The sequence below is a fragment of the Marmota marmota genome, unplaced genomic scaffold, assembly GCF_001458135.2.
Source record: "Marmota marmota marmota unplaced genomic scaffold, marMar, whole genome shotgun sequence".
Taxonomy (NCBI): Eukaryota; Metazoa; Chordata; class Mammalia; order Rodentia; family Sciuridae; genus Marmota; species Marmota marmota.
This window is the reverse complement of record NW_026000016.1, coordinates 3,817,611-3,829,631: the sequence shown is the minus strand read 5'-3', so window position 1 is coordinate 3,829,631 and position 12,021 is coordinate 3,817,611. Positions and strand designations below refer to the sequence as shown.

General features: G+C 40.3%; 1 protein-coding gene across 2 annotated transcripts in view; it reads right to left on the bottom strand.

Moving 5' to 3' along the window:
- The window catches only part of Acbd7 (acyl-CoA binding domain containing 7), a 10,027-nt gene extending 922 nt beyond the window's left edge, over nucleotides 1–9,105 (bottom strand). The window contains exons 1-4 of one of the 2 annotated variants that reach the window (XM_048809067.1): nucleotides 8,778–9,105; nucleotides 2,750–2,867; nucleotides 2,587–2,649; nucleotides 2,371–2,488 (exon numbers count right to left, since the gene is read on the bottom strand). In XM_048809067.1, coding sequence (XP_048665024.1) covers nucleotides 2,415–2,488; nucleotides 2,587–2,649; nucleotides 2,750–2,867; nucleotides 8,778–8,789 — 267 coding nt within the window. In that variant the 5' untranslated portion in view covers nucleotides 8,790–9,105 and the 3' untranslated portion in view covers nucleotides 2,371–2,414. Of the gene's footprint in view, nucleotides 1–2,205; nucleotides 2,489–2,586; nucleotides 2,650–2,749; nucleotides 2,868–8,777 lie in introns of those variants that run through there. The other variant, XM_015483419.2, reaches the window with a different exon arrangement.
- Between the last annotated feature and the right edge of the window lie 2,916 nt (nucleotides 9,106–12,021).

The following is a 12,021-nucleotide window of genomic DNA, read 5'->3' as shown; positions in this document are numbered from 1 at the left end:
AAAAAAAAAAAAAAAAAAAAACAAGTAATTTAGATTTGTGATTATAATTTGAAAAACACTTTAGTCAACATAGTTCGCAATCAGAAGTCTCATAATGTAGCAAATGCCAGGGCTTGGGGGTGGGCTTTTTCTGCTGCCCCTCCACTTGGTGGAGGGAAAGTCCAGTAGGGAACAGCTCTGACTTTCCAGGTCTTCAATTACAACCAGGCCTACTATTGCTAGTGTCTTATCTTTGAAGGACTTGGGCCTTGACCTCATTATGGAAAACTTCTGTGTTTAGGTAAAACTTAGCAAAGATGAGAATCATTTTTGCTTTCACAAAATTTACAAATGAGAAATCAATTTTGATTTTTTTAATTCAGTTTTTTTGAAGGCAACTCTAGATTCCCAGGTAATTTTAATAAATAATTTAGAAATACTATAAAATGAGTAAAGTGTGCTATATGCATGAACAAATATGCTGCAAGGAAACCTATTATGCTGTATAACTAGTATGCACTAATAAAAAAATCCCCCCCCCGTTAACACTGTGCAAAACTATAGTAAATATTACAACCAGAATATTGACATTGTGACAGTCAAGAGACAAAACATTCCAACACTACAGGACCCTCCTGCTGCCCTGTGATACCCACACATATCTCCTTCCTCTCTGTAAACTACAATTCTGTTTTAAAATATTTTTAGTCGTAAATGAATACATTTATTTATTTATTTATTTATTTATTTTTATGTGGTAATAAGGATCAAACCCAGTGCCTCACATGTGCTAGGCAAGTGCTCTATCACTGATCCACAACCCCAACCCCTGGAAACCACAATTCTGTCCTTTATATGTATAACTTGCCACTTCAAGAATTTCACCTAAATAGAATTATACAGCACATAATATTTTGGTATTACTGTTTGTACTCAGCTTAATTCCCTGGAAATTCATCTAGTGGATCAAGAGGTTTTTGCTTTGTTCTGATCGTTAGATAAAATGAAGCCAATCTATCCATCTGGTAATTCCATATCAAACCTGAATTCTTTTTTTTTTTGGGGGGGGGGGTTGTTTTGTTTTGTTTTTGTGGTGCTGGATAGAACCCTGGGCCTCACATATGCCAGATAAGCACCTTGCCAGAGCTGTATCTTGATCCCCTAAACCTGAGCTCTTAGGCAGGAAACAGAGATATACTCTTTGGGGGGATGTTTATCTCATGGAATCTCAAACAAGTTTTCTTCTTTCTCTTTTCTTGCAGTACTGAGGATCAGGCCTAGGACCTTGCACATTCTAGGCAATGCTCTACCACTGAGCTACATTTTAGCTTTTTATTTTTTGAGGTAGGGTCTCACTAAATTGCCCAGGTTGAACTCAAACTTGTGATCCTCCTGCCTCAGCTTCCTGAGTAGTTGTGAGTACAGGTGTATCTTACCACACCCAGCTTTCAAAGATCCTGTGAAACAACAAGAAAGACTGAGTAGTGTGGGTCATCATCATTCCAGACTCTATATTTTCATTCCAACAAAACTGATCCCAAGGGGCATAGTAGGGGTACAGTGGATCACTAGATACATTTTATTGATTCTTTTATGTTTTAAAGGTAAAAATTAAATATTTCCACAGTGGTTTTTTTCCTTCTTTGAGGAGCTAAAAACAGACTTATAAGTTTCTTCCTTCCTGGTTTGTTTGTGGTGCTGGGAATGGAACCCTGGGACTCATGCACATTAGGCAGATGTTCTACCACTGAGTGAGCTACACCCCGGGGACCCACAAGGCTGGACTCGAACTTGTAATCCTGCTTCCTCAGCCTCCCAAGAAGCTAGGATTACAGATGTGCAACACTGCACCCGGCTGCTGTTGATTCTTAATAAACTGTTTTTATTACCCCAGTAGCACTCCCTCATTATTGAGAATAGATTCATCAAAAGAGCAAATAATCATGGGCTGGGGTTGTACCTCAGTGGTAGATCACTCGCCTAGCACGAGGTCCTGGGTTTGATCTTATTTTTATTTATAAAAATAAAAAATAAAATAAAGGTATTTGTCCACTACAACTAAAAAATAAATAAATTTTAAAAAGAGCAAATAATCAAAGTTTTGGTATACAGGTAGGACTGTAGCTCAGTGGTAGAGTGCTTGCCTAGCATGCCTGAATCCTGGGTTTGAACCAATACCACCAAAAAAAAAAAAAAAAAGGTTTGGTATACATATTGCCAGAGCAATGATTTTTTAAAAGAACCTTTAAAGTCATCTGGTTTCAGCCAGTGAAATTTAGTTAACTGTGCATTTTCATCATACTCCTAAGTATTACAAATCCTGCTCATAGCAAAAATATCCGTGGTCCAGTATTAACAGTGCATTTCCCACTAAATGTAAGGTCAAGATACCATTATGAAGACTTCAGAAGGAGCACATTCTCATCTATTGCACTTTAAATTCCATATTTTTCAATCAGCTCTTTGGTTTTAGAAATATAGGCACTCATGGCATCCTCCTTGGACAACCCTAGAAAGACACAAACAGATCACGTCACCTCCCTGGTTGGTGGAGTGGGAGAGTAAGAAGTACGAAGGCTGACTTGAAATTTGTTGAAGAATTAAAACCTTTTTGGAAGCTCCATGCTTCCCACTTCGCCCTGCCTTTGACATCCAACAGTGCTGGACATGCTGCCAAAAGAAGGAAAGAGAGACTGTCAAGTTGACTTCTTACTGCACACTTTCACAAACACCAAGTATGCCATTATTTTTTAAAAGGATAATATAATACCAATATCAATGTCTCCAATGACAGCTTGCTTGTAAAGGCCATAGATTTCCTTCAGTTCTTCATCCTCTGGTCTTGTTTTCAGCTTCTTCACATCTTCTGTGGCCCTGTCAAAATCTGCCTAGAGCCAAATAAAATAAAATAACACAAAAAAAAAGCAAAGAAAACGGCACACAGTGCATGGGCTAATGTTACGAAGACCCATTGCACTTTGGGGGTGTTGACCACCAAGGAATGGGACTCGAGAGGAGAGGAGAGGGAGGGGGTCAAATAGAAATGAGCTATTGCTGCTCAGGTTCCACCAGAATTATCCTAATTTATTGGGAATCATGGACACTTCACCTGATACATAGACAAAATATGGATAACTAAATAAGATTCGTGACATTGGAAAGGATCAATTTATGTATTTTAAAGGGCACCACAGTCAGTGCAGCTTTCTGGATCATCTTATGAACACCACCGTCCTCTCCTATGTCCAGGACATTCCTCTCGCAGTGTCCACACTCTTCAGTGACAGTGGCTTTATACCTATCTAGTGCATTAACTTGGTTCTGAGGGCAGTCAATATCATTGATTTAGTTGGATTTCTCATAGAGTTGCAATACAGAAACCCCAGATTAAAAGACTTAATATGAACTAATGTCCAGAAAAGAGAAGTTGTTTGGCAACATAAAGCTGATCAGCAAACTGAGCACACAAATACACTTGAGTGGGAAACACTGTCTGCACCATCCTGAATTCTCTCCGAAAAACCTAGTCTCTCTGTGTGAGTCAGCTTCCTGTCACTAGAACATACACTGGAGAGAAGTCAAATTATAAAGAGAAAAGGTTTATTTTGGTCCACAGTTCTATTAAGCCCACAAGTGACTGGCTCCATGGCTTTGGGCCTGTGGAGCATATCATGGCAGCAGTTTGTGGTGAATCAAGACCACTTTACTCATGGCTGGGAACAAAAGAGAGGAAGGAGGAAGGGGTAAGGCCCACAGTCCACATCAAGATCATGCCCCTAATGACTTGGAGCCCTCCCACTAGCCTCTTCCTCTTTTTAAAAAATTGTTGCCATCTCCCAATAGTGTCATGTATAGGTATAGTATAGGATACCATAGAATTAGTCCCCCTCAGAGGGCCATTCCAGATCCTAAATACAGCACTTCCTACCTCCCAAGGCCTTCAACTCTTAGACCAGGACAGCAGCTGCTCTCTTGGTAGCTTCCATTCAGGGAGGAAGTCCGGCTCTACCTGCCCTGGAGTCTGAGCACTCCTGGACACTTCATCTCTTTCCTCTTTTGACCTCTTAGCTGATTATTTTTTCTTATTAGAATATCTTATTCTTTTTAATAAACTGTATCTACCTTGTGGCATTTGCTTTAAGTTGGGGGTAAGCAGGAATCGTCAGTAGCCTGGGTATCAAATTAGGGAAGGTGAACATGGTGCCCCAGCCCCACCCCCATCCACCTTATATTTTTCCTCAGATGTTAGTGTTCCCTTTTGGTTCAAAGGCCTGGGAGAGAAAGTGAAGAAAAAGCCCCACTGTAAGCTCAGAAGCCTATGAGCTCAGCAGTGTTGCTGGGTAAAGCTAGCCCCAAAGACAGGACAGTAGCACAGCCAGAATTGTTTTATGATGAACATGAGTCATCTATAAATTGGAGACCAGGGTCTTCAGGCTAAATAACCTTGAAAATGGCCCTGCTTCCTAACAGATTTCTGTAGGAGATTGAGAAGGATGTGTGCATGTGAGAAAGTTGCCTTGCCCTTCAAGAAAACTCAGTTGCTGTTCACGTAACATCATGGTTAAGGACACAGGCTTTGAGTTGATTTTCATTGTTATTACTAAAGAGCTGGGTTACCTTGGGCAAGTTACTTAACCTATGTCTGTTTCTTCATCTGGAATATGAGACAATAACAACAAATTTGTTAGGAGAACTTAAATAAGTTAACACATGTAAAGTACTTAAGAGAATGCCTAGCAGATGATGATTATTCAATAAGGGTCAGCTATTATTAGTTGCATTAAATGGTTCTTTGGAGGAGTGGGTATAAAAAGAAGTCTTGATAAAAGCACAATTATGAAGACATGAAATATACTTTTAACTTATCATTAAACAAAGAACACAAAATTGTTTCAATATACTCAGCTTTGAAAGTTATGTAGAAAAAATCAGACTAGAAATAAATATACTAAAATAGGTAAGCAGTAATTGCCTCTGACTATTGGTAGGTTTTCTGGGTTTTTAAAACTTCTGTACTCTACACATTTTTCATAACATACATGTAGTGTGTGTACAAGGAAAACAAAACAATTGCTGCATGAGTGATCAGGGCTCCAAAGGACAAGCCAGGCCAGGTGACTGAGGGGACAGGGATGCTTCTCTTCAGGTGTATCAGCATCTCAGAGGTTCTGTGCTATGAATATTCATGCTATTCTCCAGTGACACCAGCTCAATTCTTTTTGGTCAGCCAACCCTTGATTAATATTCTAAGGTTTCTAAAAAAAATCATGCAAGCCCCCTGCCTTGCATGAAATAGTTTCTGGGAACTTATTCTTCATATTCTGGGGGCTACAGAACCACAAAAAGATCTTAGTGAACATCTTGGACCCCTTCCATGCTGACCCTGACATGCTGTCCCATGCCATTTCAGCAATCCCCATCTGTCCCTCCTCCCTCCCCAGGTAGGGAACACTACCCAGAATTCCTCTGTATGCAGCCTGCCTCCCCCGGCACCTCTATTTGATCTGTTCCTACTTTAGGGTGTTATTCCATTGTCCCTTCCACCATGATGCCTCTCCCTCCCCAACCACAGTAAGCAGCAGTGGAAATAATACTGGACTTGCATGGCATACTCAAGATTTCTATTCTACCTTTGAGGCACACTGCTGTGGGGCTCTGCAAGACACCAAGCTCCTCTGAGGTACAGCTTCAGAGAAAAAAAAAAAAAAAAAGATACTACAGGGTGGACATTCATAATCTGAAAATATGAAACCTGAAAAGCTTCCAGGTTAGAACTTTTGGAGTGCTGATAGAAAGTTTCACACTTACTACCATGAGCACATTCAAAACACAGGTACATTAAAAATACATAAAATGACCTCCAGGCTATGTGTGTACGGCATTCACATATAAAACATACATGAGTTTCATGTTTAGACTTGAATCCCATCCCCAAGATATCTCATTCTATTTATTCAAATATTCCAAAATCTGAAATGCTTTTGGTCCAAAGTAGTTCAGATAAGGGAAACCCAACTTTTACAAGAGTCTCAGCAGGAAGGTGTGAGGACTAAATCCAATCAGTAATGTAAATACTCTTGATTTGATTCTGTGGACTCTTCCCTCCCAGAGCTCATCACAGATACCATGCTAATCAACAGTGTACTGAACACCTAGGACGGGCCTGGCCTGTGCTAGGCAGGCAGGGACGAGCAGGGCAGTCTGCTTGAAGGAGCTCAGAATCCAGAGGGAGACATGCATGGCAACAGTGACCTTGTGAGACTTGCTATAAAGGAGAAGCAGGCTGCTCTGAGACTGGAGGAGGGAGTGGCAGCCCAAAGGGGATGGCCTCTAGAAGCCTTCCCAGAGGGATGAGTTGGGGGAAGGTAGTTAGTGCTAGCTGAGTGGACGAGGGAGACAAAACATAGACAGAATTTACCAGTGCTCAGCACAACGGCCAGGTGAAGTTGCTTTGGTTTGTTCCGTCACATATACATAATGGAGTGCAGGTATAAACATGCACCTTGGTGGCCACAACTGAGTTTTACACACTGCCAGCAGGTGACAAAGGCAGGTCTGAGTCCAGTCCATACATCCTTGTTGGATGAATTAATGAGTGACTGGATATTAGGAAGATCACAAAGTTATAAAGGTGAGACACAGCTTTAATCCCTTTAAAAAAATACACAGTCTCACTAAGTTGCCCAAGCTGGCCTCAAACTTGCAGAATCCTGCCTTAGTCTCCCAAGTCACTGGATTATGGGCTGCACCACGGAGTCCAGCCCGTTTACATTTCTTTTCACATTTCACCCTAGCTGAAGACAGCCTTGAAGGATAACTCACACTTAATTCAACTTCACTTTCTGCAGCCAAAGCACGTGGGCATCTCACACGTGACCTTGATAAAACCTTTTTGAACCATTCATTCCCATGAGGAACTGAATCAGGTAGATAAGAACTCCTCACAAAGTAATTTCACAGATCTTAATCACACATACATGTGGGGAAGAAGAGTTAGTTAGTTGCTGAATATAAAATCACAAATCCCCTTAGACTTGAAAAGATGTACCTCCTTGAAGGGACAGTTTGCTATTTTTAGCTTCACCATGTAGGAATGAAATATGTCCAGTTAAGATGACTAAAGCTTTGCTGAGGGAGTAAACACATTGCAATTTAAAGATAAAACTGGGGGATCATAGCTGAGTTAGGAATTCCATTTATCTTGTTGCTTCCAGGAGTATCAGCCAGTTCTGTTTATTCTAGCATAAAACATAGAAGATTGGGGCTCCTATGCTTGCGCCCTTCTTCTCATTTCTACTAAGTGAGTCACTGATAGCATCTTGAAGCAACACAAGTATCAGTACAATGTCTGCCATAATGCCAGTTAGGTCATGAAGGTTTAAATATATCAGCTACTTGTTGGTCTTTTAATTTTAATTTTTATTAGTATTTGAAACCTTTTTTGAAATTATTTTAGATTCAGGTAAAAGTTATAAAAATAGTATGATTTCAGTGTACCTTGTACTCAGTGTCCCTGCTGTCTTTTTAAAATGGTATTTTCACCAATACTCTGAGTACTCAAGTGAATTGTTAGTAGATAACATTATGGTGGGTGCTATTAATATTTCTTAGCCTGTTGCTCTTCTGTGATGATTCTGAACCTTTAAATCCTTACTGAAAATATTTTTAAAGCAACAGAGAAAAAATAGAAATAAAAAAAACAGTTAACAACAATAGTGAAAAATCATATTACTAAGCTAAATAATAACCATTTAGATCTTTTAATTTGAAGGAAGTTTTGATTATTTGGGGAAAAGTTCAGTATGAATTAAGTTATCTAATGAGCTTATTCTTATTGCACATTTACCCTCCACCAGGCACTGTTAAATGCTGTACCTGCTGCTCATTTAACAGTTATTTGTCCTTCATTTCTAAATGAGAAGGCTGAGGCACAGAGATCAACTGTATCACGTACAAAGTGGGTGACAGGGCATGGGTATGAACCTCCATGACTCTGCATGGTGTCCTTAACCCACCCATAACATCTTGCCTGAAGAAACGGTTAAAGAAATTAGTTATGTTTATTCTATGAAATTTTATGCATATAAACAATGTCACTTTAGAAGGATTTTAATGATAGGAAAATGCTCATAGTACTAGGTACAGAAACAAAACTGCATATACACAATAACATAAGTGTGTGCACTGTATGCACATATCTGTGCACCTATAATCATATTGCACACACGCACTCGGAAGACTACAAAGGAGTCACCTGTCACGTTTAGCAGTGGTTATTGCCCTGGTGAAGGAGAGCCTGATGACGCTTATTTATTCTATTTGTTCCCTTTCCCTAAGTTTTTCTACTTCTGACATATCAATAAAACAGTATTTTAAAGTTAGAGCCCCCACAGAACTCTGCTGTTAAGAGAGACACTTGCCTATGAGAACCCAAGTAGGTCCCAACGCGAAGGTCTCCCTCCGTGGATGTCGCCTCCCTCCTGAAGAGAGTGGCTGGAGGAGGGCCCGCTCAGGGTCCCAGAGGCCTGTGCCTACTTTTCCGCTCAGGGTGGTTTCACCAGTGTCTGGGCCCCACAGGGTTGCCACGGGGAGCATGGCCTATCCTCCATAGGTGGGAAGGTGCAGTCTATTCTGCAATAAGAGGGCGCTGGGGCAGGTGTGGGAGTGACCATAGGGTCGCCGTCCAGCGCTCCCAGGTGAGGGTGGCATGCATGCCTGTCTCACGCCCCATTTGAGTGCTTCCCTCTCAGAGCATCCCCCACCCCCACCCGGCTCGGCCTCCCTATGCCCTGTGTTACCTGCAGGGACATAGTGACAAAGGCAGGGATGGTGCTGCTCTCCGGGCGCTGGGTGCCTGGGGAAGGCTGGGCCGCTCCTTAAAGGACAGCTGTCCTCCGCCCACCGCTCCCATTGGCTGCGCTGCGAGCCCGGGAGGTTCCCCGGGGTCAGGTGTTGAGAGGGCGGGGCGGGGCAGTGAGCAGCAAGGTCCCAGGGACCCGAAGACAGCGCCGCTTTGCTGTCGGCTTCTCGGCGCTGGCCAGGAGGAGAGAAGGGCACTCAGAGAGTTCCTCTCTGCCGCTGGATCGCCCATTTTCTCTGAGTTGTTGTAACATCCTAACTTCCTCTTAATTATCGCAAAGGTTAAGGACTGCACGCCTGTTCCACCTGACCCAGATTTCCAGGATCTATATATGCGACAGGAGAGAAAGAGGGAGGGAGGGGGAGGGGGAGAGGGAGAGATTGGTTTCTATCACTGGATAATAATACACATACATACACATTTCTATTTAAAAGTGCTTCTCAACCAGTTCTGCTTAACTGCTTCAGGAAGAATTCTGTCAAAAAAGAAAAGAAGGAATAAAAGAGTCGAGAAAAAGAAAAGAGAAAAAAAAAGTCAGGTGCAATGATGTATGTCTGTGGTAACAGCAACTCAGGGAGGCTGAGACAGGAGGATTGCTAGAGGCCAGGGATTTGAAGCCTGGAAAACAGCAAAACCCCATCTCAAAACAAAAACAAACAGCAATGATTAAACAACAACCAAAAAAAAAAAAAAACTTCTGTGCTAATCTACTTCATATAAATGTCTATACTTTAATTCTAAAATTTTAGGACTCATTTGTACATTTCTATGACATTTTAAATAGTTAATTGTAGACACTTTTATATTATGGGCATAATTTATTTCCAGCATTGATGCTGTTTTTTAAGAATCTATGGAAAATGTAAAGTTCAGCATCACATCACAGTATGCCTCTTCTTTCAGAAAAGAAAGAAAGAAAGAAAATTGTTGTGGACCTAAGACTTCTCTTTAAAAATAAAGTTTCTTGAAAAAAAAAAGAGAGAACAACATTCCAGACTAGCCTTGAGACTATATGATTTCAATGATTTTTCAAATTTCTATTTTTTTGAAACTTAGGAGGTCAAGGTCAGTCCCAGCAACGTATCGAGGGCCTAAATAACTTGGCGAAACCCTGATCAAAATAAAAAATTTAAAAAGCTGGGGACGTACTTCCATGTCAAATTGTTCCTGGGTTAGATCCCCAGTACCACCCTGTCCCTGCAAATTGCTCTTTTTTAATAAATAAGCTCTGCCAAGGTCCAAGACGGCTCGAACATCTCAACACTGCCACACCTGCATGGGCTGGGTCCAGCTCACTGAAGTGCCTTGTTATTTCTCCTGGAGCAAGGATTCTCTATATTATGACACCATCCAAGGGTGTTTCCCATCTATTTACCTGGTTTTAGTTGAGATTAAATCTCTCTATTTCCTTGTAACTTCCCCCTGAACCTACTCCAACTTGCTGAAATTTAGAGTTAATTCCTCAGTGCAGAGCCATTCACCATTTATAACACCTGTTATCTGACCTCTGGGATTAGGGATGTTGTCCCATGATATTAGGGGTGCTGGGAGCTGACATCATGTTGATCATGGGTTTGCTATCCTGTAAGGATAATAAATGGCCTGAATCCAACAGACTCTTTTTCTCCCTACCAGTTTTATCTATGGATGGGCTGCCATGCTTTTGTCTAGAATTGCTGGAGTGCTTGAAACTCCTCCTATTCACATTGCCTCCATGGATGCAGATGTGCTTTAGCATGTCACATAGTCCTAACTAGCAGGGCTCCCAATGGCTCAGACTCCAAGTCTGTTCTATGATTTTGCAGCTCATCCTTGACAATTCAGAGCAACTGATTGAAAATGACTAGTGATTATATATGTAAGTGTTGTAACAATAACCAGCACAGAGCAAAGGCCAGAATGCCATGAAGAAAAAGAAGAATCTGGTGGTTTATTCTGTTACATTCTTCTACTGACACTTTCTTGCTGGGATTCAAATGATTTTAAATAATGACCCAACTTAACACCCAGAATTAAACCACTGTTATATCATGGCAATTATATAAGTCTGACAATAATCTAATTCTAGAATTAATATAAAAAGAAAGGCTTTTTATAAACTATTCAATGTTTTCATAAGTGATTCAAAGACTCAACTGATAGTTTATAAGGTAAAATAACAGCTGTTCTTAAAAAAGTAAAACTGATCATGGAATACCAAACACGTAAATGTTAAAGTGGTCCCTGTAAGCCTATGTTTGAGAAAGAGAATGTGGAAAAGAAACCAGTACACAAAATTTATATTTTTATTTTTAGCATGCATTTATGTGAAATAAATTAGAAAGGAATAGTGAAAGGAAAATGTTTGAGGTGATTTGGTCATGAAAGTTTTTAGGTTTTTTGTTTGTTTGTTTGTTTATTTTTTTGTTGTAATGTTTGTGCTACACAAATGGGAGAGAAATTAACCTTTGAAATATAGTTGTGCATTTTAACAAAATTCTTGTGGAAGTTGGATTGCTAGTCTTAAAACACAAGCACTAAACACACAGAGGCTACATTTATTTTTTATAAATTTAATTTGACAAGGTTGTCACTGTTCAGTTTACCAAGCACATACTATGTGCCAGGCACATTGCTAATCATCTTACAGAGATCAACTCCCCTAATCTTCACAATAGGTACTATTTTTATCACTTCATGGATAAGGTTGATTTGCCTAGGGTCATATGCTAGTGATGAAGTTAGCATTTCAACCTAGCCAGCCTAGCTCCAGAGCCATGTAATGCAATGGCTGATAATTTCCAATGGAGCAAACGGAAGCTCAGATGATATTCAAAGTATAAAACTGGAATCTTAGGGATTTAAAACTGTAAATTTACAAGGTTCCTTCCATCATTCTAGTATTTCAATTAGACCTGTGTGTCTCTAGTTGTCTTTAGAACTGCATTGTGTTTACAGATTACCATCATAAACTACTCATTCATTTTATGAAACAAAAGCCTATCAATACACTCAAACTCACTGTAACCTTATTCTTTGTAATTATGATAAATAATCACATCAGCCTTTACTGTGTGTAATTTGCAAAAAAAAAAATGCAATAATAATAAAAAAAAATAATCACTTTTGTTTTGTTCTAGGGGCTCAATCCAGGGGCACTTTACCACTGAGCCACTTCCCAGCGGCACACCCCCCCCCCCCCC